Source organism: Cydia strobilella, chromosome 10, assembly GCF_947568885.1.
Source record: "Cydia strobilella chromosome 10, ilCydStro3.1, whole genome shotgun sequence".
Lineage (NCBI taxonomy): Eukaryota > Metazoa > Arthropoda > Insecta > Lepidoptera > Tortricidae > Cydia > Cydia strobilella.
In genome coordinates this window covers 14,810,939-14,838,155 of record NC_086050.1, presented here as the reverse complement: position 1 = coordinate 14,838,155, position 27,217 = coordinate 14,810,939, and the positions used below count along the sequence as shown (strand labels likewise).

Below are 27,217 nucleotides of genomic sequence, written 5' to 3'. Positions count from 1 at the left end.
TCATGTTTAAGTATCTACTTTGCTATTGAACTAATTGAATATAGTGTGAACTTAATGATTATTAATTAAAGTGCCTTGCGACGAACGTTATCTATTACTGTTCTGGTGGTTCAAAGATTTGTGAGCCGAAATTTTAATCTAAATAATCATGTCATGTTTATCGCCGATAAGACCTAACAAAATTGATGACAATCTAAGTCAATAAAATTACGTATTTCCGCTTTGATCAACAAAATTTGGGTAATAATCACTTTTGCTGTTCCAACTTAGAAAATAAATATGTCATTAACCAGTCTCATCATCCTAAGTCAGCGGTTCCTAACCTGGGGGTAATTACCCCCGTGGGGTTAAAACCGGCATTTTACGGGGTTCAAAATCAAAGATAACAAAGACCTATCTATAAAAGAAAGAATATTTACGATTATGGATGAGTGGTAAAATCTAGTTACCTAGTTAGTCAAAGGGGTGACTGTACTGAAAAGGATAGGAACCACTGCCCTAAGTCAAGAATAAACAATTTTTTGGTCAGTGAATATACCTATTTAAGTATTCTGTTCATATTTTGATGTGCTGTAGAAAAGTTACCAAGATTACCATAATTATAGGAATTATCAAATTTTTTGTGGAAGCAAATTTTCCCGGAAAATTTCCAAGTACTTTTTCATCATTTTGGAAATTTTCCGCGACGTGCAAATTTATATCTGGACATGCCACGCGAATAAGTTAAATAATAATTAGAGATGGAACAGGAATTGTCTGGAGACCACAGTGATGGCGCACAAATTCGTACAAACCAAAAACTCAGCCTTTTGAAGTAATGTGCCTGTATTGTTATCTGTGTGAGATGTGATAGAACAAGTATATTATATTGTAGTGTATTGGTCATATCTGTGAATTCCTGAAATTTCACTTTCCATGACAAGTGTAAAATTTACAATCCAAATAATCCAAACATCGTTACTACTTACTTTAAAGAGGTATGTACGACCGACCATTGAATAGAATCCCAACAGTGTGTGACGGAACTGTGTTGGATACAGCATGGTTGCGCAATAGGTGATGACTTCAAGACTAAAACAGGCCTGGGTGCCTAGCCAACGTGACAATCGTTTACGCTCCCTCTTCTACTTATATATTAGTGCGACAGAGACATTTGTGTTACGTTCGCTACGTAAAGGATTGGCACATTGGCTAGGCACCTAGAAGTTTTCAAACTAGGTAAGTATAACTTTTGAAAGTTTTTTACTATTACTGAAACCGGAAAAAACAACAAACAAAATAAAATCGTTTAATAATAATGCAATCGCTACTAGACCAAGCCCAAAGAGATTGTCTTTCGCGTCGTAGGAAAAAAGTGCTTGTGCAAATTGGGACAAGAATAAGGATAAGGTACCTAATAATGGATGCATTAAAAAAATCGTCAGCTGAAGAAGATGGCGCAGTTTGTGGTAATTGAAATGTCAAACATCAACTTTTTGACAACCAGTGCTACCCGATAGTATACTATGGAGCCGTACAGAGCTATTTACACTACATGTCCAATTCAAAGCACGAAATTGGCTTAGACTACTACAAACCCAACCTACGTCACAAACTACCTCAAATTACTGTGCCAAAGTTTGGTTTCAAAACATATTGCCATAACACATAAAACAGGCGCAGTTAAAACGTAATAAGATTACCTATAACTGCTTATAAAATCACCTCAAATCGACTTGTTTTAAATTATGCTCCTTATATGATTTACTAGGTACTTTCCTTTCACCTCCGAACTGACAACAATATACCAAAGAAAGATATAACTCCGTAATAGATGGATATAGTCTAAGGAAAAAACGTGCCTCGAAAATCACGAAAATTTGATTCTCGATCAGATGGCGCCACTAGTTTTGGCCTACTCTCGTATAGAGGGCGTTGACGGTTTCGTTTGTTATTTATAATTTTAACGCATATCAATGAAAGAACATGGGTCAAAATTATATAAAAATAATTAGTGGACTAATTAAATTTTACATTTGTTTTACTACAAGAAAAGTGCCAAAGGCCTTTTTTGCCAAAAGAAAGTTCTGTCACCAGGTTTTGATAATAATTTTGCATGTATTTATTGTGATATTAAGTAAGTTTCGACGGTGGTTTCTTTATTATCTTATTTATTACCTACTTTTACAGACAAAGTCACAACACAGCTAATAAATAAACTCGAAATTAGTAAGTAAAAGTTGAAACGGGCAAGTAACCACTTAGGGTAATGGCAGGAAACACTCCGGTTTCAATGAGGCAAGTTTTATATTAGATCCCAAGTGAAGGTATAGCGCGGGCCGTAAAATGGAAAATTACGGTAGGGAGCTGAGGCTGCTGGTTCTCATACTTCCTGCCTACATCAGAACACACTAAACTTAACATAAACTTGAATATATTAAAGGTATCGGCCATCCTGGAATACTTTTCTAAATACCACCACCACTGCCACTGAGATGTATTGAAGTACGACCGTATATTGCTGTTACTGATTTAATACTGAATAAGAGTGGTTTGACAAGGTTTCGGCGCAAGCGCATTAGTCTATGCATATATAGGTACATACGATGTACACTTCATCCCTCACACACTAGTCTTGAACCCTGTCAACAATTAAAAACAATTATTAAAACTACATAAGTATCTAAAGTTCGCTGTCAAAAGTATTTATAACCTCCGGCCCGGATACGGCCCGGTCTAACGTGAGTCATCCTTAAGTAGGTATATGGCACCTCAATTCGAAGTTTTATAATAAACTTTTGTGACTACCTTCTGTTCCCCTTCCTTCATCCTTTTCCAAGTTCCATTCATCGCATCATAATTCAAAACCTGAACGGCCTCACAATTTTAAAAGTAGGTGTCTATTAAATAGATACATAATAGACCCCTTTACTTAATTAGTAAATCTTCCCCCTCTACCAACCCCTTGCATTGACCCCAGTCATCCCTGAGGACTTTGCAGCAATTTTTTATGCCCCTGCATATTTGAGCATACCTCTTCTATACAAATTGGATTCTTCTATTTGCATATTTTATTACAAACAAATAGATGCGAGAACGAATGTTGTAGAACGCAATGAATTTTGAATCGCATGGGTAAGATAATTTTGACCAAAGTGAGACCTTTCGGTTGGATGATGTTGGACATTCTGAGTATAATATGTTTTGAAAGGATGTGTCCCGTCGAGTTTTTAGCCGGTCCCATATTGGGATACCCTCCTACATTTTAGGAGGGAATGAAATCTTCACGGGTCAGAGGTGTAGGGTTGGAGCCGGCGTAGCTTTATCGCGTATATATAAATATATTTACTTGAAAAATAGTTGTATTGTATAACTAGCCTTATGAAGCGATTTTGCATGTACCAGCCTTAAAGTTTATGATGGTTCATTAATTTTGCATGTGGGTATTTTGAACTTTGTAGTTTTTCCTCAGTCACCCGTTGACCACGAACGCTGTAAAGGGTTCAAAACGTCGGGATGTATTTTCAATAAACACGATATAATCCGTTTTCATAGTTTTATTTCCTGTTTTGTATTTTTATATTTAAATTGAATTCGAATTGCATCTGATTAATGGTGAGTAGCGACCCCACGTACCTGAGTGCTCCTGGGGAGTTCTGTTTACCCGCAAGGAGGGTGGGTGGGGCAGGATTCTCTGCCTCTGGCTTGCCTTAACCGGCCGGCTCCAGGTGTGGAAGTGAAATATGCATAAGACGCGAGTTAGAGCCACTGGGTAGTAAGCGGCGCACACCTTTCGACACCCCTGAGCCGATCGCACCGGTGTTGCCCTTGGGGCATCCTAGATGTCGCTTTTTGTGCGAGCCCATCTTGTGAGGGCGAGTCACCGTCTGCCGGAAATAAAATTGCATACAGTTTTATTAGGCAGGTCGTTTTTTATCCCATAGCTCAGTACTTAGTTCATCGCTTTCACCCAATAACCTAGTTCATTTTAGATTCCATAACTCTCAATAGTCCTTACACCCTGGCGGTTACAGCTGCCTCTGCGTGCGTCCCATGACACGGGCAAGGGCAGCATCCGCTCGGTGTACCCGTAACATTTCATTAAAGTGTCAAAAGGGGGCCTCTACGTCTACGTGTTGGCTTCGGCTCCGCGCACGCCTCCCAAAGGCCCGGAACACCATTGTTCCGTGATGGGAAAGACATACATAATATTAATAATGCCTAGTTTTTTAATAATGACTCTTAACGATTGGCATCTTGTCTACGCACCCTATAGTTTAGACCATAACCTTTCAAAGTTTTAGTTTACTTCTCAAGTGCAACAATTTATAAGAAAGTCCCGGGAATACGTGGTACACAATAAAGCACTCAGAATTATTTTAAGATCTAACGCAAAAACTAACGTCTAACTACGCTAACTTAATGGATATCACATGTATCCATTAAAATGTATGTATGATACGGTACGTAGGGATCACCTCTCAAGGTTTAATGTAGGACGTTGGTACCTTGTAAATATAGCAAAGAGTAATTAACAGTAGGAGAGGAATAAAATCTGAGAAAAAATCGTGCTTCATAATATTTCATAACATAAGTACATACGTAGATGTCACAACGGCTTCGTAAATTATATCAAAAAGTAAATTAAGTATGTCGGACCAAGTTAACTCTGCATGGCATTTGCAATGACAAAGTTTGTCAATTTCAATGCCAAAGATTATACTTAATAACACTTACTCAATTTCTTCTATTCAAGTCGGTACAATGTTAGCTTAAACACACTCTAATAGCGTCTTTGATAGTAAGTAGTATCGATGTAAATGTAGCTTGAAATCGGAAAACCCTGACAACTAGGTAGCCACACAATATCTCATTTTAATTTCAGAACAAGATACAGCTAACGCCTTGACAACAGAGAATGTTTAAAATATTTTTGAGCCACTCGGCCACTCCGATATAAAAGTAGTTATCAAAAGCAGCATTTCCCAAACTATGGGTCGCTACCCACTCTTAAGTGTAAGGCCTGAGTGGACGCTCAAAGCGGAGCGTTCGGCGGGGCGTGCACGTGCAGCGTGGCGTCGGGCTCACAAGTGATTTGAGCAGCGTGCACTAAGAGCTCGTTCCCTCTATGTCGGATGTCGGGACGATTTTTAATCGGGTGTCGGCGCCTCTGTTCACACTAGTCGGCTGTCGGGAAGATTTTTAATCGGGTGTCGGTGCCTCTGTTCACACTAGTCGGCTGTCGGCCACGACCGCAGCTGGTGCCATTGTAACGACAGTTCAAACGAGGCGCCACACGCAATGCGACGCGCGGGAGGCACAGGGGGTGCGGCGCGGGCGGAGTCGGTCCGACATCCGACATCATGTGAACAGCGCCGCCGACACGATTTTTTTCCGGACGGAGGGCTGACAAAACACACGATATTTTATGTCGGATCCGACACAAAATCGTTGTCGTTCGTGTGTAAACAGCTTCATATAAAATGTTCTGCCGCTACGACACCCGATTAAAAATCGTCCCGGCATCCGACATAGTGGGAACGAGCTCTAAGGCCGCTCCTATACGTTTGCATTTGTTTAACATGCACGCTATACGCCCCGCCTCGCTGCACGCCCAACTCGAGCGTCCACTCAGGCCTTAGGTACACTAAGCGTTACCTATAACAATAGAAAACCCAAACGCCGGTCTAGCCGTGAATTGTTAAGCCTAACATAGACAGTTGTCGATGCATAGCCCGAAGCAAATAAAAACAAAAGGAAATGAAAATAGGTTAAGTGTCCTCGAGGGACCCGGAAGGTCTCACAGATCGCTTTTTGTATCAATGGACCGTCTTCGTCTAGTTGGTAACTCGGTTCCCTAATAAAAATTTAGCAACGCCGAATTGAAAGCAGTATTGTACGCGGGGGAAAACCCTTCTGTCGGCGTTCTGTATAGTTTTAATGTTGCCTTTCTTTTTACAGATTTACTGGCGTAGTTTTTTAAATGACTGTTGTTTTAAAAATAAAAGAAAAGAAAAGACCCATGATGCTGGTTGTCAATGTCACTATTGATCGTGATAGCAATATGTGTAAAGTTTAATAAATATAATAATAAATATAAAATATCACTAAAAAAATGCGCATGCAATAGAGATAGCAACAGGCGGGTTTTTTTTTTTTTTTTTTTTTTTCTAGCCTAATTTAGTGTCCCACTGCTGGGCAAAGGCCTCCCCTCGTTTCCTCCACTCGACCCTGTCGTTTGTAGTGTCCCGCCAATTTGGATAAAATGCGTCTAAGTCGTCCCGCCATCTCCTTTTCGGCCTGCCTGCACCCCGGCCAGCACCATCTATGGTGTTCCGTGGGTCCCACTCGGTAACCATTTTGGCCCACCTTTCAGGGTGCATGCGGCAGACATGCCCAGCCCAGTCCCACTTAAGCTTAGCGGTCTGGACACCTACATCTACAACTCGAGTTCTGGAGCGCAGTTCCGTGTTTCTGATTCTATCAGTTCTGCGAACACCTAGTATACTGCGCTCCATCGCTCGCTGGCAAACCTTGAGTTTGGACTTTAACGCCTCAGTTAATGACCATGTTTGAGCACCGTAGGTTAGGATAGGCAGGATACACATGTCGATGAGTTGAGTGACATGAGATGAGTGGAACAATTTATAATAACAGCACAGCCAACATTAAACAGGCGGGTTAATGTAGGAAAATCCTTGTTTTATCATTTTACATGTTTTAGTATTTGTGTGTTGTTTGTATTTTTTTATTACAGTTTTTTGTGCAATTTCACATATAGAGACTGTATACATCTCTAATAAATTGTAACATTTCATCGATTCGATATTTGTAATTGTATTTTTATTTTTGTATTTTTTTATTGTTGTTTGTAAAAAAATTACATATGAAAGTGCCCCTGTGGCGTAACCTACTTATTTACCTGTCGATTATGGTATAATGTGTGTAAATACACATTGATTTATCAGAGGCCCGCCACGCCCTCTCACGTGGCAAGTGCTGTCAGCAGTCGGCTTTGCGGACATAAATCTAATATATTGGCCGTCGTATTTGGTGAATAAATGTTTGAGTTTGAGTTTTTGAGGGTTTTAAACGTTGCCTACACTTATTTACCTGTCGATTATGTTATTAATATGTGTAAATGTGTATAATTGATTAATGGCCCGCCATGCCCTTTCATGTGGCAAGTGGTGTCAGCAGTCGGCTTTGCGGACATAAATCTAATATATTCGCCGTCGGACGTTTGGCGACGTTGCACGTACACCGCGTTTTCAGGTTTCATTTACTTTAAGGTGCAGTAGGTTCAGAGAGCGGAGTTTTTGAAAAGTCGTAGCGCTTTTTTAGATCACAATACGGCTGTCAAAAATTTAATTAGCAATCTTGAGGCCTTTCTCCAGGGACCATCCATTCGATCTCTTCGCTCGATAGAAAAAAATCACGAACATCATCGGTCTAAAACGTAAAAATTATGTAAAAATCGGCAATATCCTGTTTGACGGAACATCGATTTTTTTATATAGACGTACAAAACATTAGAATTCAAAAACATGATATCTGCGCTCCCGGGCACACATCCATCTAGCAAGAACACGAACTTACTGGACCTTAAGACATCGTTGTATTACGAGTGTGTGAATGTGCATTTGTAGGTAATCCGACTTATAAATAAAAAAATACGGGGGATTTGTGTAAGACTGTCTCATAATATTTATAATTTTAATTTTCCATTCAGACAATTGGACAGACACCTAACACAGGTAGTAACAAATCGTTTTAATTGCAAATTAACTTTCCCTATGCAGGTAAAGCTGAATAAAAGCTAGTTCAAAAGGCTGAATGAATAAGCAAAGTGGAATTTAGGCTGTGACGCGCTTACGAGGAATCGTGTTACAGTCTTGTTGCTCATCCGTTGCGTTTGCGGTCGAGCCGAGTCCTCGGATGAACCACTAAAACGTAGTCTCACTCGAGATCCATAAAGTTACCGTTCGTACTAAATGAGAATTCCTGCCGCAATTTTAATTTTTATTTGTATGGCATCATTCAGTCGTTTATAAATATATTTTAAGGTTCTGTATCCAAGTCTGCAGGGTTTCCGTCGTATTTGCTAAGTAGACAGTACAGAATGATGTGCTAGATGTCCTGCACAGGAGCCCCGCAATCGCACCCGCATTGCTCACTAGATAGGAGATTGTAACATACGCTCTACACGTGTCCCCTGGGTGCCGCTAAACGAGCAACGACCTTATTGGCTGCTGTACTTGTTGCTGCATGCGACCTCACAGCACGTCAGTTCGTTTTCTTAACTTTCAGAGTAATGCAGCGCGACATTGCTGTCAACTGCATTACTACAGGAATCCTAAATTTTAATATAAATGTCTCGATAAAATTACCTTTTTTGACTACCGACTACATTGCTTTCGCATGTCAAAATCGATATTGCTGCCCGGAATTTCGTCATAGTCTGAATCCGAACATTCCGAACGGTACCTTACCTGGTATGTAACTGACAATTATTTCAGACATAAAGTCCACTGACGGTCAGTTAACTGTTACTACATTATGGAACCTAAATAGTCCCGTACTGTGCGGCTTCAGAAGCATTTCCTGCTACAAACGCTCCTACTGAGGAATGGACTTCCTGCATCTTCTGCTTTTTGAGAGTTTTTAAATAGTCCACCTGGGTGCCAGGTGGTGATGGTGGTGAATTGTCATTTAAATAAAATTCAACCAGTAACTCTGCAGTCTGGTTGCAACTGGAATGACACCAACTGGTTGATGCTGATACGTGGGCACGTGACCTAAAGCTTCCTAGTACTGTTTGGACACAATCAGGCCATCGCGTATTTAATGTATTCAGGGAAATAGGTAACACACTAATATGTACGCTCTAGTCTGAAATATTCCCTTTGCATCTCTTTGCTTATCGTAAAGGACAGTGACGGAGCCATATTTATATGAAAAACGCAGCCAAGTGTTCACGACTTTAGCTATAATAACTTCTTATGTAAGTATTACAAATACAAACCACCATATACTTTATACGGTTAACCTTATGCATGTACCGAGAAAAATACGACTCTTCAAGACTTTTGCCTCAGTTACACGTAATTTTACAAGCTTTTATTTAACTTGCAATGTATGTAGGGGAGACCGAGGTAGGTTAACACAAATATAAGTTGACAGCGTCCATATCTCGCAAACTATAGACGCTACAAGTAAGTATGACTCCCAAAAAAATTCTTCATTTTCAATTCTTACCAAACTCCATCATACATGGTTTAGGTCTTAGATCGCCCAAGCTCTTTAACCTGTATATAAATGCACTTGTGGAGGAGCTCAGCAGCACTACTGTCGGATGCCACATTGGCGATACTTGTCTGAATAATATAAGCTATGCAGACGACATGGTGCTGCTGAGTGCCTCTCCTTGTGGCCTGGCGAAGCTAATAAGCATATGTGAGAGATATGCACTCAGTCACGGTTTGACGTATAATGTCAAAAAGAGTGAATGCATGGTCTTTCAAGTTAGAGGTAAAGAACTACCACCAGTGCCACCTATTAAGTTAAGCGGAACTCCACTGAATAGGGTGAACCGATTCAAATACCTTGGGCATGTAGTAACCTCTGACTTGAAAGATGATGCTGACATAGAAAGAGAACGGAGAGCGTTGTGTGTTAGAGCGAATATGGTGGCCCGCAGATTTGTTAGTTGCTCCATTGAGGTGAAAAAGATTATTTTTAGAGCATTCTGTACTACCTTTTACACTGCAAGTCTGTGGGCGTGCTATACGCAAAAACAGTACAACGCTCTTCGTATACAATATAACAACGCCTTCAGGATGCTGATGGGACTACCTCGTTTTTGTAGTGCGTCGGGGATGTTCGCGGAGGCCAGGGTAGACTGTTTTTACGCTACAATGAGGAAACGCTGCACATCCCTGGTGCGCAGAGTGCGGGCTAGTTCCAGCGGCATCTTGAGGGCGTTTGCGGAGAGGTTTGATTGCCAGTACTTGAATCACTGTCAGATGATTCACGTGCTGGTGTCCAAGCCTTCCTAAGGCTCGACCGGGCATTATTGTTTAGGTTAGATTTTAAGTAATATTTATGATTTTATTAATTAATTTAATTTTAATGTTAATTTTAACTGCTATAATTTTATAATTTTATTATTTAATGTAATGTCCCAATGTAATGTGATATGATCCTAAGTTGGTCGAAATAAATGATTTTATTATTATTATTATTAGATGAGTAGTTCAAGTTTTACAGCGGTTTGTGCTAAAACATTGCTAAAAGTAAGTTTCTAAGAAAAATTTCAAGGCCATTTCTTTATCATTTTTGGCATTTTTTCGATATATGTTTGAAGCATTCTGGCAGTCCTTTTTATCATATATTTGGACTTTGGACTTATCAACGTTTTTAAGTAAAGTCCATGTTTTGTACTAAAACTGCAAAGAAGTGTAAACATCTGAAAAATTCTAGGGTGAGATATGTCATAAACTAATAAAGTGATCAATACGAGTCTCTGGTTGTGTGGAACACCTTGTTGCAACTTACCTCGTCAATTTGTTGTTTGAGTTTGGCAGAAGCTGCTCATAACGAAATTAACATACCGTCATGACCGAAAAATTTAAATTTGTGTCAACTCTCCTCGGTCTCCCCTATTTATATATGTTTGTACGTGTCAAATCTTGCAAGTTAAGTTTGACCCACATCCCGGCTTCCAATGAAGCTGAAAATTTACATACAAACATACGTAAGTCGGGTGAGAGTGCAATATTATGGTACCATCGAGCTGATCTGATGATGGATACTCCTGTCTCCATCATCACCACCTCCTGGTGGCCATTGGAACTCTGTGATAAAACAACGCAACCTAATAAACAATGAGCACTAGTTGCCTGTGGAATGAAAAGTACAGTCAGCGATGATAAAAGCTTGTACCAAAAATGAAATTTTAACCAAAAACTTATTTGATAACTTATACGGTTATCAATTTTATGAACGCAATACTAAAAACCTTGTCACCGAAACACCCGTAATAACATTAATTACAACTCAACCCAACAATAAAGATTCTTGTAAGTTGTTTCTATCGATTCCTATTAAAATTACGAAGCAAGTGATTTGTACGAGTAATATTCCAACGCTCCAGTATTCAATAATGAAAAACGTTTTGCTACCTACTCGCTACATAGATTTCTGACTTCTGATTTTTTATTAGTTACTTCGACGAGCTCTCAAACGTACCCCTAATGAAGTGGCGAATAGAACCTTCCCGCTTTGAAATAAAGTTTAAATTGGAGACAAAAGTATATGCTGTTAAGTTGTTGGTAAAGATGATTATGGATTTGATCCAATGTTGAATTTCGTCGTTGCGATTTGAACGTAAGTCGTTTCGTTCCCGAAACTCGACACAATAGCAAAATTTCTCATTAATTGTAAGCAGTTAAGTAATAATCTGTATCTTTTGGCATTGATGCTTAGAACTAAGTTTCAATTTCTAAATTGGGATTACTTTATTCACGATTAATTGGAGTTAGTTTATCGACATGTATCTCTATCTCAGTCTCTATTTTATATTATCGATTTTAAGCCATATACATCTAACTATCTATATTTCTGTCGGTGTAATATCGAGTGAACAGCTACCCGAAGTTTAAATGGCTACCCGGAATACAGGTGCATGAGTGGACTCGCTTTCTGGATTTATTCTTCTTTTCCCTAAAATTTAGGATGATGGAGGCTTAATTTCTGATTATGACTTTTATTTAAGTTTATCTGCTTTCTTTGTTTTCCTCTAAAATAATCTAACATAGTTTTTAAGTTAAGTGTAACTAGCCATAATATGGGATCCGTTTTCGGAAATAAAAGATTTTTATTATTTATTTTATGTATCGCTTAAAGTAGTTCCTAATCCCAACTTAGTCTGTACCAAAATTGGGATAATGCGTTTCTCAAATGTTGGGAGTGCCTACATGATATTAAATTGGGGATTTTTTTTAAATATTTGTTTCTAGTTTACGTTGTGATGAAAACACGATAAATTTAGCCATCCAGCTTCTCCGGGCTCCGGGCCTTTACTGTTAAGCGTGCAGTTTGTCAAAGGCTCTCAGTTTCTAAACAAGAGGGTAGTTTCAGCACGCATGAATTGCTGTTTATGCCTCATAATCTTCTAGATCCGGGACTTACAGGCTTACAAAATTATAAGCGAGTTAGTTTAAACGATAATAGCCCTAATTTATAAACAGGTAAAGTGTTTAGCGCCGTCTTAGGTAAGTTTGCGAGTCGGGCCGTTAGGTTCATGTCATCAATCTTGCTCAGACCCGCATAATCGCAGAAAACTCGGGATTACAAGTCCGACCCACATTTTTAAATGATATTTATATATAACTATTAAAAGCAACATGATTAAGGTTTTCGATAGGATTAAAGGGGATTCTGAAGTTTTTGCAGAGGATTTCTTAAGCTCTTCACCATTAGGAGGCAATTAAAAGCTGCGCTTTAAGGGGAGACTGGGGGTTGATCCGGTGAGACACGATCGCTTAAAAATAGGCAAAATTCATGTATTTCTGAATACATAATTATGTGATTGCGTAAATCATTTGCTTTTGTAACAGTTGGTATATTCCAAGATATAATCACCCGCCGTATCTACTGAATACAGTTTTTCGTATTTGTCAGTCCGCCAATCTTACGTTACTACATTACGTTTTGTTACAAAAATGCGTTCGAGATTCATAGCGGCCGTTAGCAGCCGCTCTCATTTTTTTCTTTTGTGATTTGCCTCTATCGCACTCTTGAAATGTTATACGTGATAAGGTAAACGTCCGAGTGCTCGACGCGGTACACTAGTATTTGACATGGCTTAAATTCGAATGAAGAAAAATCCTCTTATTCAATATACGCGATATAATCCGTTTTCATAGTTTTATTTCATGAGTAACTATCGCGGTAACCGAAGACAATATTAAAAATCCTCTTAGTTCAATTTAAGCCATGTCACTTTGACATAGAGTGCCCGTGCCATATACTAGTACCGCGTCGTGCACTCGGATATTTACCTTAGCTTCCCTTTTGCACACTTCAGTTATCTTTAAGCTATCGAAGCTTATAGCTACCGAAGATAAGAACACAATTAGGGAAAAAAATGTTAACATATGAAGGTGCACAGCTTTATAATAAATTACCGTCTGATCTGAGAGGGACAGGCTCATTCAATGCGTTTAAAACTAAATTATCGCAATACATTTTAAACCACTACCCACCTTAAAAAAAAAAAAAAATGTGTGAGCGTGTACCTCTCGAGCTCGACTTTAATGCTACCGTAAATAGGATAACTTTTACTTATAACTCTGTTCTCGTGTAAGTGACTTGTATGTCTTTTATGAGAATAAATATCTTTAAACCATAAAACCATTAAGCGTAAGCGTCATTATAGATCTGTGATTTTTATAGCCAAGCGAAAGTGAAAATTCACGTCACACGCACATCTATCGGCGTCACAACAAGCACATGTTGGAAATGTGAACGATCAAGATCAAGACCACTACTACAGCCAAAATTGACCGACTAAGAATAATCAAGGTCGAATTCCTCAAAGCGATATATGAGACACGAGCCGATATATAATTACATTTGATCATCATTATTGACGCGAATCGTGTTGTATTGGAAGCGTCTAGAAACCTGCACTCGTACCGGTTATATTTAGTTCAATAACAAATGACATTATGTGTCGGAAATCGTGTTGTTAATCAATGATCATAATTATGGTAGAATCACTCGAGCAATTTATTATGAGCATTTAATTCTTAGTCTATTACTTTATATTGGACTTATGTAAGTGTGAATCAGAAGGCTTAGAGGCCAATCAAATTAGATACAATAATAACGTTTTGAGGAGTTAATTCCCAGCAAGCTGGAAATCATTTTAATACTTTCATATACTTGCCATAATAGTCATTTCGCATAATATTCGTTTGGCAGAATTTTCTAAGTGGCATAGTGGGTTTTCTGCCAAATAATATAATGCGAAAAGAAATTGTGCAAAGTAATATTATGCGAAAAGCAGTATGCCAAAAGTATTTCTGCCAAACGATATTTCTACCAAGTAACATTATGCAATACAAAAATATGTCAAAAAAACATTTTGCAACACAATAGGGAACCAACATACCTTCATTTGGTCCTAAATGCGTGTAATCCGAGTTGCGTGTAGCCCACGAGGTGTCAAGCATGATCATATCATACCAAATCATATCTTGGTGTGATCATATTATATCACATTATGTACGAGTGTAGGTACATACGTATCGTATCATTCAAAACATTGTGTTTCGACAGAAAGCCTGGTACTCGTGTATTTAAAATACTCGTAACATACATGGCTCTACGTTTTTGCGTCAAAGGAAACATTTTGTAAACATAACTTATTTTTATTATGTTAAACCTAAAACACCACTATGCAAATATTGTTTACATATTGACATGATCCAAAACATGAAAACAATTGCCCATGTGCCCATGATGCTGCTTGCTCGGCGTACGAATCGAATACAGATGTAATGCATAATTATTTTCCATTCCATAGTATTTTCACGGAAACGTACGAATGTGTCTTGTTATTTCAGTACCAAAATGTACCGAGGTTGACTGAAGTAGAATGACAAATACGAACGTTTCCGAGATAATACGATGGAAAACAATTATGCACTACATTTGTACGACTGCGGACGATGATAAGGCCAGCCGACTATTTAGAATTTTATGAAACGAAACTTTTCTCCAGCTCCAGAGTAATAAAAAAAGGACAAGTGCAAGTCGGACTCTCCCATCGAGGGTTTAACTTATTTTTTATTTTATTTTTATGTTTTACAAATTTATAGTTTTCAGATGTTTCAGACATCTGTACTTGTAGTGTAAAACAACACAACATGCCAAATTTTATAGTTGTAGGTCAACGGGAAGTACGGGAAGTTTATTCCCTTGAGAGTTTCGAAATATACGTTTTTTGCGGCATAAACGGCCGGCGGACGGCTAATTTCTAATCGATACCTCCACGCATTACCGAGATAAAGGGTCATGACAGACAGACAGACGGACGGATGGACAACAAATCGATCCTATAAGGGTTTCTTTTTTTTCTTTTGAGGTACGGAACAGAAGCGGATCATTTTCTGTGGAAATTCAAAGTGACCCGCTTTTTGCTCTTGAGTGTATAAAAATATTAATTGATAAGTAGGAGTAAATTGGGTTTGAATCCCCTAACACTTTCAAATATTTTAGAATTTGAACAGAGTTTATTTCATTATGTATTTGCTCATTTGTTCAATTGTCATATTCAGTGTCAAGTATTTAAAAAAATATTAAACAGACCAATCTAGTATTAAACAAAAAATGATATAACTACTTACTTATATGCCAAGTTTTAAAAGTGTGTAACGTAGCAAAAACTTGTATGACCAGATCAAAGGTCGAACTATAAAATGCAGTTACATTACATTTTTAACCGATTTAATCTAATTTTTATTGTACTCATGTGCATGCGATAAAATTACATAAACCTATGTTACTCATATTGTAGCGGTCTCTTTATACCGTTTTCATTTACCATGACGCCTTAGGATGTAAACTTATTGATGCCAATTGATATGGCGGCGATGTTTCGAGATTCGCGTTGAAAATTAGTATCGTACAAGCATTTGTGTCGTTTGGTAATCTCAATAAGGAAATATATTAAACAGTGTTTTAAATATTTAAAAAATACACTATATTAACTGACAAAAAACAGAGTGAGGAAAATAAATCTTACTTTAATATAAATTTAAAATGAATATTAAAGTAACTTCCAAAGATGAGAAATCAAATGATGTGTTCAGAAGATTGTGTGATTTCGGAACATTTCAGACTGTACAGTATTTTTTGATTTGTTTACCGTTGATAATGGTGTCTATGATGAATGTGAATTATATATTTGTTGCGGAAAATATCAACTTCAGGTAAGAAAAATGTTTGCAAAAATTATTTAAAAAACCGGATAAGTGCGAGTGGGACTCGCTCACCGAGGGTTCCGTACTTTTTAGTATTTGTTGTTATAGCGACAATAGAAACACATCATCTGTGCAAATTTCAACTGGCTAGCTATCACGGTTCATGAGATACGGCCTGGTGACAGACAGACAGACGGACAGTGGAGTCTTAGTAATAGGGTCTTGATTTTACCCTTCGGGTACGGAACCCTAAAAATGCACTTGCTTCATGTATTAAACAAGGTTATCAAAAAAACAATTACAAATGTATGCGATTAGGTATAAGGTATAATTGGATCGTGTTAAATCGGCAAGTGTGATGGGCTTTCTTTCATTATAGAAGTTTGAGATTTTTTAACATTGCAAGATGTAAATTAAACATTTATTTACATACAAGATATATATAGGTACAGTAAACGAAATTAATAACTAGCTTAAATCTAAAATAGGCCCTTGAGGCATTGTACCAAGGATGCTGGCGGCATTTCCCCGCTGTATCGCAATGCGATACGTTGTGCGAGAAAGCCGCCAGCTCTTCGGTCACCAGTTACGTCAACCAGACGCTTCGCGATTTCTTCAAACAACTTATGCGCGCTGGGACCCCATGGACCTAGAGTTTCAACTCCAAATGGAACGAAATGATACTCTCTACCGAGGCTCTTATATTTATTACGTTTTAAAATTTCGGCGCTTTCCGCCGCTCCGCCCGCTTTTACATTAGTCCGTTGGAGGTGGGACGGTGCCAGTGTGTCTACGCAGGTAAGATCCCACACCAACATCCGTCCCAAGCTCCAAGGAACCAAGGACATCCCATCGGGCCTCTTGCCATCATCTCTGATAATGCCAGTCGGCTCTAGAAGAGCGGGTACATTGATGGTGGCAAGAGACCGACGGATTATGTCATTAAGCGACGCATGTCTTGAAAAACGGCCGGCACTTTTTTGACAAGATAAAATGTAAATTAATAAGATGTAAATTAATCTTATCCTATTAAAAAAATACAAGGTAATGAATAAAATAAGGGCAGGATCTGCGCGAGTTGCAATTAGGAATGAGGTCCGGAAAACTATTAGATTCTTAACCGGTAATGTTTAAAACTAAACAACTTTTTACTCATTTTTTCGTTAAAAATATTTCCAATTTTCCACACAATCGGAATCATGTTGTTCTTGACAAACAATTTTATTTTTGTCAGAAAGTAACTTTTGCCACAATATTGAAATTACAAATCAAAAAATTTTCTTCGCGGAAGAATACAATAACAGGAAAACATGCCATCAACAAACTCACGCAATCAAGATCACAATCTCCCTGCATTTTTCACACCGTGATCAATCCTAATGATATTAATTATGCAAGTTGCATAATTGAAACTTTAAACCTCCTTAACAAAAACTTAACGTCATACCATTAACATTACGAAGTGCTGGAATAATCTTCCGCCACCAATCCGACAGAGCAGTACTATTGGTTCCTTTAAATCAAGACTCAAAGCGTACCTAATGGACCAACAAAGTTTTGCTGCCTGAAGCTAAATATTAAAAAAATCCGGGTCCCGTCATCGTCATTATTACCTATTCTGTTCTGTTCTTTAGTTATTCACAAGTTAAGTTATGTATATTTGTATATATATATATAAATTCGATGTATATATTTATGTTAGTAGTACTATATGTTATTATATCACGTCGTCCACAACGTGTCCCGTCCCGAACTATGCTGTCCCGCACACTCCGCTGGCTCCACAAAACCAGCGCCGTTGACCACGCTAGTCGTGCCAGCTGCATTGCTGAGTGGAGACCATTTCAGCTTCACATCTCTATTTCTACTGTTTCGTTTATCTTTGTCTTGTATTTGCTATATATGTGTTGTATTGATGTGTTGTCTGAATAAATGATTTCTATTCTATTCTATTCTATTACCCAAAACCTGGCTAAAATGATATTGGCCAACGAAAATATTTCAAGAGCTTTCTCAGCGGAAGCACACTGCGATCGAACAGCTATTAGAAACAAACGATTTGTTTGGGATACCTTCAATCACCTGACGTTAAACAGTGGGTAAAGAACTTAAACGTCGAATTGCAATTAGGAATGAGGTCCGGAAAACTATTAGATTCTTAACCGGTAATGTTTAAAACTAAACAACTTTTTACTCATTTTTTCGTTAAAAATATTTCCAATTTTCCACACAATCGGAATCATGTTGTTCTTGACAAACAATTTTATTTTTGTCAGAAAGTAACTTTTGCCACAATATTGAAATTACAAATCAAAAAATTTTCTTCGCGGAAGAATACAATAACAGGAAAACATGCCATCAACAAACTCACGCAATCAAGATCACAATCTCCCTGCATTTTTCACACCGTGATCAATCCTAATGATATTAATTATGCAAGTTGCATAATTGAAACTTTAAACCTCCTTAACAAAAACTTAACGTCATACCATTAACATTACGAAGTGCTGGAATAATCTTCCGCCACCAATCCGACAGAGCAGTACTATTGGTTCCTTTAAATCAAGACTCAAAGCGTACCTAATGGACCAACAAAGTTTTGCTGCCTGAAGCTAAATATTAAAAAAATCCGGGTCCCGTCATCGTCATTATTACCTATTCTGTTCTGTTCTTTAGTTATTCACAAGTTAAGTTATGTATATTTGTATATATATATATAAATTCGATGTATATATTTATGTTAGTAGTACTATATGTTATTATATCACGTCGTCCACAACGTGTCCCGTCCCGAACTATGCTGTCCCGCACACTCCGCTGGCTCCACAAAACCAGCGCCGTTGACCACGCTAGTCGTGCCAGCTGCATTGCTGAGTGGAGACCATTTCAGCTTCACATCTCTATTTCTACTGTTTCGTTTATCTTTGTCTTGTATTTGCTATATATGTGTTGTATTGATGTGTTGTCTGAATAAATGATTTCTATTCTATTCTATTCTATTACCCAAAACCTGGCTAAAATGATATTGGCCAACGAAAATATTTCAAGAGCTTTCTCAGCGGAAGCACACTGCGATCGAACAGCTATTAGAAACAAACGATTTGTTTGGGATACCTTCAATCACCTGACGTTAAACAGTGGGTAAAGAACTTAAACGTCGAATAAATCAAATTAAAACAAGTCAAATCTGCATTCTTCGGGCCATTTTTTAACGTTGGGAAAACGCGTTGACGTATGCTACCTGGCCCGGGGGAACCAGGAACAATGACGAACTAACCAGTAGTGGTAGGACTAACGTCTAAAACCACCAACGACTCCGCCTTGTAGAGGAGCGCTGCGCCGCAGGATCACTATCAGCATTCGACTGCGTACACCCCCGGCGGCCGGGTCACGGGCCGCAGACATTGTGGGCGCCAGTTGGTCAGGCACCCCTAGTCCTGTGACTCCTGTGAGCCTTTGACCGCAGGGACTCCCCCCCGGAGCCCTGCGCAACACACTACGGTGGAGGCAGCAAGTACGCATAGCGCCTGGCACCGCCTCCAGCCCGTCGTCGGCGGAGAGGATGCGCGTCAGGCTCATGGCTCATTCTCGCACGCACGTTCTGCTGCCTCTGTATTTTTTATTACATTACTTACATTATTAATCTGAAGGAAAAATCATTACACATCGGGTTTGTTTTTATTTCAATTTTCAAAGAACCCCCCCCCCCACCCCCAATGTGTATGAATATTCGGCAAAGTGCACTGACTCACTATAGCCGGTCAAACAACTTTGTCAGTAGAAAAAGGCGTCAAAATTCAAATTTTCTATGGGACGATAACCCTTTGCGCCTACATTTTTTAAATTTGCCGCTTTTTTCTACTGACGGAAATGGCTTGACAGACTATATGTATCTTTTTCCAGATGCCGTGTCCCTGAATGTGATGGTCCGAACGCCACAGCGTCGACACCCTCGTGGTGGCCCAGCGCATACGACTCCAAGTGTATCAGACCAATATTCAACCTAACAGACGAGGCCACGTGCGAAACCCAAATGGCCGTTGAATTCCGACAGTGTGATGAGTGGATTTATGAGCATGGGAATTCGGCTGTTGTTGAGGTAATTAATTAAGATTGATGTAGACCCAATTATAAATAATGACTGGTAAATAGTCGCCAGACAAAGCTGCATTACGAAAGAGAGTAGTGAATGAATCAAGAAAACTAACCTACATATAATGCCACGTACCGCGTACCTCATTGTTATACCGCGGTTTGTACTACTTTGGAAATTGCTTTGTGTTCTTGAAATCTGTAATCTTATTACTTTTGACTTTGAATCGTGCTTTGAAAAAGCATATTTTATACGTAGAAATTATTTAATAGTGCCATTTACTTTTAGCGTTTTTCAACCAACTCAGATAACTCAGTGGCGTGGCGCTAATCAATAGATTTCATACACACACAGGCACATGCAAAAATAGTTAATATCGCCTCCTACAACAATGATGACGTTCGCATCGTTATATAGAGGTTGTCGGTCACATTTACTAAGCTCATTACCTACATCACTTTACTTATTTCCTTGATAAATTGCGTTGTCCTCATAGTCGTATTGCTGTCGCGAGTTAGAGCGTTCAATTCGCCACTCATTGTATCAAGGAGATTGACAGGACAACGCCCATTTCCCACGTAGCGTAGGTACACTTACGAGAAGTTACACATTAAAGTAGGTAACATAGATATAGGTTTAATGTTCATAATAAGTCATGTTATTTCAGCATATCGTTTTAAAATTAGAGCATTTTCAATTTTTTTGGTTCGGGTTTTAGGCGGCGGGGTTTTTGTGACTTATAAATATACATACATTTATACTTAGATCAACTTTTTCCAGTAGTTAATACCGGCCACGTGCGTATCGGACCACGCGGAATGGAGAGTTCCGTACCTTCATACAAAAACGCCATACAAGAAAAAAAGGCATAGGTAACCTGTCCTGTTCAAAAGTTAGAGGGGGGGCGCAAATATTTTTAACTTTCGGATCTATTAACAAGTTTGGGAACAAATCAAATTATTTTATTAAATATTTTGATTTGTGTTTTTTAAGTAGTCACACTACTATATATCAATTAAAAACTGTAATAGATATCATATATTAAACAAAAAGTGACGAAGCCCTCCAGTGGTGAAGGCCGGATTCGAACCGGCGTCTTTAGTTTTCGGATCTATTGTTTCCTAAATTGCTCACTGCATTAAAAAACGCTCTTGTCAACCTTAATGTTATTTTTTAAATACCTATCGCATGATGCCACCGATGTCACTTTATTTGAGCGGATATCCCTGGGCGAAACCTACGATATGGCCGAAAACTCGTGGGCTTCATGACGAAACTATAAAGGTTCCATTTTTGCTTGGCTTCTTCTTCAGTCGGTCCCTCAATACTGAGGATCGTGACATCATGTCCTTCTGCTGAAGACCAGGTTCCTCCATAGGGTTCTGTTTCTCGCCAAGCGCATGGCCTCGTGCAGTTTTAGTTACATAGGTGCCGTAATTTGAGTACACCATCTAGTGGGAGAAGGGCCCTGAGGTCTCGTGCCTTCAACTTTGCCCGTCATTATTACTCTTTCCAGGCTATCCGGAGAACGACGTGAGAGGTGTCCGAAGTAAGTAAGCATTTTGCATTTTGCTTGGCTACGGAACCCTAAAAGCTATCAAGACTAGATACTTACATGTCTGAACACAATAATTGTGTACGCAATGTTTATTTATTTTAAACTTTATTGCACATAAAAAGGAATACAACAGGCGGACTTAATGCCAAGCACTATAGGCATTCTCTACCAGTGAACTATAGGGCAAAACAGAAAAGCTTTAAGGTGCATGCAGTGACAAATAAACAATAAATCGTAAATTTTGAGGGAAGTAAAATGTCTACATAAGTAGGTACTATAATATGTTCAATTATACCAATTATTCTTGTAATTTTTATACACATTAAGAAAAAATATTATTGTAACTAGTAATAAAATCGAGATGATAAAATATGTATAAGATGTGATGATCATTACATCTAAGTCACGTCCTATCATCGTGGCGACTGGATAATTGGTGTAGGTAATAATTATTATTATAATAGGTAGATGCACTTTAATCATATGCACGTAATTCATTCATGCGTTTGAATACATCGTTATCTAAGGGCCGAACAAATTTCTATAAACTTATTATCTTTATAATGATACTCCCTCACTTTGTTCTGTTCAAATTAGCAGAAAGTTAGCTGAGATGGACTCTTAACACTATTTTACTTTCTAGCTGGACATTGGATGCCAATCGTGGAAAGCTTCGTTTGTAGGCAGCATTCACAACATAGGAATGTTGTTCTCAATGATATTGATGGGCTGGATATCAGACAGGTAAATCACTTCCTTATCTTATTTTATTTATCAAATATATGAGGGTGTTATATAGAGGTCTGGAAAAGATTGCTGTTTAGCGATAAGACCGCCTATTGTGTGCCATAGTTTAATTCATATGCTTTATTTTTTATGCCTTATTTCTTTTTATATTGGTCAGCAATAAAACATATTGATATGGTATTTATTATTATATTTGATAACGTGATATAAAGCAGCATTTCCGACTCAGCTGATGCCGAAAAGTACACACATTCAAATCACATGTATCACCGTTCAAAAAATTGGCTATTTTTTTATTTTGTTCTTTGATGACACAATAACATGTTTAATAGGTATTTCTCATCTTTCTAGCACTCAACTTTCTAGACCAAAATATATATCCTATATTATATTATTGCTACACATTGGTAATCGCGTAGCATTTTGGAGGCACGGGTAACATTTAGATACATTTATATTTTGACCATATTGCTTAAATTATCTGTACAGATTGTTTTAACTCTAAACCGCCACCAAAACGATATTACCGGAAAATTATTAAAAAAAATATATAAGCATACATAATTAATGTCATTAACTGGTTTAACGCGATTAAATTTCATAATTTTATCTTTTTTCCGACGTTTCAGCTAGGTTGCACTAGCTGTGGTCACGGAAGACTGACGTCCCCGCAAAATGTCAATGGAGATATTGGTAAACAACACTAAACGACCCGACATTAGTTTATATAAATGTTGGGGGTAGACAAATAAATTGATCTACTACCGTGCCGTGCCGTGCCGTGGTGCCATGGACACTAAATATTAAACAAAAACGGGTAGATCAAATTATTTGTCTACCCCGAACATTTATATGAACTAATGTCGAGTATTTTAGTGTTGTTTACCAATATCTCCACTGATATGTTGCGGGGACGTCAGTCTTCCGTGACCACAGCTAGTGCAACCTGGCTAAAACGTCGGAAAAAAGGTAATATTATGAAATTTAATCGCGTTAGACCCGTTTATGACATTAATTATATGTGCAAAATGCGAGAGCTTCAAGTGTTATATTATTTATATAATCGTATATTAAAATACCTCGGATCAATTTCAGATTCGGAAGAAAACCAACTATAATAATATGCGCAGTAGGAGGAGCAGTCGGAGTGTTTAAAATCTTCGTGTCAAACTTCTACGCTTATCTGGCTATAGAATTCTTGGAGTCATTCATTGCATCCGGACTTTACACTGTAGCTATTGTTTGGAGTAAGTTTACTCAACCCATCGCTAATTCTTAATGAGCTTACTATAGACAGTCATGCAATTGTTATCGTATACTCGTATTACTCGTATATCAGTTCTTAGAAATAAACCATTCTTAATCCACCCCATTCTTCTCACGCCTCTCAAAATTACCTACGCTCATGTTTAGAGTAATCTTATAGATGTGCACATAAAAAAATCGGTACTTTTGCTGCTGGCTGGTGTGCTGTAAGGCGAGTGGCTTAAAGAAAAGCCTCGTAAAGAAACCATATACCTGCGAAGAAATAGGTGTGTGTGACCAATCCGCACGGGTTAGCATGAGGCCAATATAACCATATAACTATCCAAAATCCGACTTACTTATGTAGGATTGCTTCGGTGGCCATGTATATTAAATTTATATCAACGTTTTATTTCCAGTGATTGAAGTCGGCGGCGAAACTAAAAGAGTCTCAGCTGGTGTTATATTTTCCTACGCTATATACGTAGGCGAGGTAGCATTCGCCTTTATAGCGATGGGTCTTCAACATTGGAAATCACTGATTCTTGCCATATACGCCCCTGTGATAATATTCGTCGTATACACAATTGTTCTGCAAGAGAGCACAAGATGGCAACTGTTACGAGGAAAAACTAATGATGCAAGAAAAACGTTTAAAATAATTGCTAAGATAAATAAACTAGCACTAACAAATGATGAAATAGATAATATACAGGAAGATGATATAAGATTAAAATTTAACGTAGCTTCTCAGAAGGAGAAGGAGACTGTAAAGGATATTATCAAGTCTAAAGAAATAATGATACGTCTGGCTGTTATTTCTTTTTGTTTTTTTACTTCAAGCTTTGTATACTACGGGTTGGCTGTACAAGCAATATCATTGCCTGGGAACAAATATTTGAATTTTGCACTGACTTCGTTGACATCTTTTCCTGGAGATCTGTTGACATATTTTACCTTTTCCAAATATGGGAGAAGAATTTCATTACAAGCCGGGTATTTTGCCTGTGCTGTATTTATACTTGCGCAGGCATTTGCTCCAGAGTGTAAGTATAATTATTGTATTTTAGACGTTAGGTAAAATATAAATAACGTGAACATATCTTACACGAATTGGGGCTCGTGTTTTCAAGAGAGATCGCAGAGGACCTGTAAAGCCCCAGACGCACTACTTGTTACGCATTTTTTTTATGGATAAACCAACTGAATATAATAAAGATACCGAATATTTTTATGTGCATAATAGTAGAATTGTATGTCCACCATATGACATGTAATTTACCAAGAAAGAGCCCTAGAAGTCTACTTTATCAGTAACCTCACAATTTCCTACACTAAACGCAGCTACCGATTGGTGCTTTCAGATGGTGTATTCTGATTGTAATAACAGATTATAAATTTGATCTGGATTTGTCATGGATATGATCGGTCAGTGTCAAAAGTGACATTTCTTCAACAAAAAACGTCACCAAATTCAGATCAAATATATAAACCGTATCAGACAGGTATGCCTCCAGATCTAGCCAATGCGCCATTTTCGCGCTTTTCGCAATATATTTTGCGTTCGCGTGTTCAGATATTTGTGAACACTGGCCGCTCCTTTATATCTGATGGCGACTGTACAAGTGTACAGTGCATAAGCGGTTCACAAAATGGCAACGACATTTTCCAAAATTATAATATACCTTCGTTTGTTTCAGCAACTCCATGGCTAAAACTCCTACTGTTTCTACTGGGGAAATTAGCAACCGCTCTCTGTTTTACTGGAGTGTACACTTACAGTTTAGAATTGTTTCCTACTAGCGTTAGAGGATCCCTCTTTGGTTTTTGCAATACGCTTGCGAGAATCGGCAGTATGTTGTCACCGCTTGCTCCTTTATTAGTAAGTAAAACTTAATAAGTATTTATATGTAGATAATCACATATTATCATTAATTATCTCTTCTAATGTTATTTTAATTCGGTTCAAATTCTCTACCGAGCATTTATCGTGCATTTCGCTTGTACTTATGTTTTAGATGGCATTTTGATGTCAGTTTACGTTCGAATTAGCCTTTACCTAGTAAGTTATGAAAGGTTTTTAACTATTTTATGAAATATTAAATCGTAGCATTAAATATAAATAAGCATAAAATTATGTTCAGTGCACATGCACCGAATAGAACACGTGAACATGTGACCGACGCCTGCGACCCAGTTTAGTTTGGCGATGCGGCCGCCTGTGCATGTCAGTGTACTTTTCGGAATCGGCGAGACATTCAAACCGATTAACATTAACTATTTTTTGAGAACATTCTTTAACATTCTAAACTTTTATATATAACTTATTTAACATTATAATACGTACACTAAACATTTTTACAACTAGGTACACTCCGGACGTTTCAACAACCGCACCGCAGGCTCCACCCTCAACAAATTAAAATAAATACGTAATTACTTTTTTCAGGTATCGGAGCTACCGGCTCTACCATCGATACTTTTTGCTTCGACGGCCATGATGGCTGCTCTATTATTAACATTTACCCCGGAGACGAAAACTTTGCCCTTGTTCGACACTGTGGCAGAAGTAGAGGCTTACAAATCAAAACTTACTACCAAACTTTAGAAAAAAATACTATAAAATAAATGGTCAAGATCAATATATTTTGTTTCCAGAGATTTCCAATATATTTTGTTTCCATGGTTTACTAAATGGGTCATAGATAGGTACACAGATTTAGGTTTTATTTGTCTTTTCTGTGTGTAACAGTGGAATAAATAAATGTCCACGATTTCGATAAAGCATGAATTTACGTCCGGACCAGTTTTAGGATATAAGTCCCAACCAGACATTATTAGGCTCCAGTATCCTGAACATTCGAGAACTGAGAGCCTAAAGCACGAACCACTTCGTCGTCGCGCAATTTCGATTTTCACGGTAGACCCTCTGAAATAACTTGTGCTTAGAAAAGCAAGACGTAGACGTAGAAACGTGTGCATGATTTAAATCTACCTATCTAAATACAAAACTAGGTATTCAGAAAAAAATAAAAAAACATCTGTCATATCTAATATGATCTATTAATTCTCTCACATTTGCTGAGGTATATAATTACCAGCCCACATGAATTCTTGAATTATAATGTGGAATAACCCCGATTAATATTGCATTCAAGGAAAAACGTAAATAATTTTTAAGCAAAAAAACCGACTTCAATAGGGGATGCCGGTGAAAGATTGTTGTTGATGGTGTACTGTGATATCCATACAATGAAATGAAAAAGACAGCATCTTTAATTAATAATGCCTAATTATGTAGAAAAGGAGGTAAAAACCACCCACTTTTCTAGTAGCATTTCGTTTCTGTGATTATCATCAGCAGTTCCACTTCATCAAATGTCACTTTTTTAAATGTAAATGCTTGATTTGTTTATGAAAATACAAAAATCACTATATGTATGCCTTTCACATTTGAGGAGTGCCCTCGATTCCTCATGGATGCCATTATCAGAACTGTGTTTTGATAAAATTGGGACCAATCTGTATGTATATACTTACAATCAAAAAAGGAATTTTTCATAATCGGTCCAGAAATGACGAAGTAACAAACATTAAAAAAAA

General features: G+C 37.9%; 2 protein-coding genes across 2 annotated transcripts in view; both read left to right on the top strand.

Annotated features, from left to right (window-relative positions):
* Positions 1-27,217, top strand: part of LOC134744954 (uncharacterized) — a 62,399-nt gene that overhangs the window by 18,246 nt on the left and 16,936 nt on the right. The gene's annotated exons all lie outside the window — the stretch shown is intronic.
* LOC134744600 (organic cation transporter protein-like) lies at positions 15,777-26,258 on the top strand. Its single transcript, XM_063678462.1, has 7 exons — positions 15,777-15,980; positions 19,875-20,070; positions 22,266-22,366; positions 23,465-23,616; positions 24,034-24,660; positions 25,315-25,496; positions 26,064-26,258. The coding sequence occupies exons 1-7, from the start codon at positions 15,811-15,813 to the stop codon at positions 26,220-26,222; spliced, it is 1,587 nt and encodes a 528-aa protein (XP_063534532.1). The 5' UTR covers positions 15,777-15,810; the 3' UTR covers positions 26,223-26,258.

Excerpts from the sequence above, each read along its gene's own strand:
- LOC134744600 (XM_063678462.1), top strand. The coding sequence starts at position 15,811 with ATGAATATTAAAGTAACTTCCAAAGATGAGAAATCAAATGATGTGTTC. Across the intron at positions 23,617-24,033 it reads CACTGTAGCTATTGTTTGGA|TGATTGAAGTCGGCGGCGAA; the intron begins GTAAGTTTACTC and ends TTTTATTTCCAG. Across the intron at positions 25,497-26,063 it reads CACCGCTTGCTCCTTTATTA|GTATCGGAGCTACCGGCTCT; the intron begins GTAAGTAAAACT and ends TACTTTTTTCAG.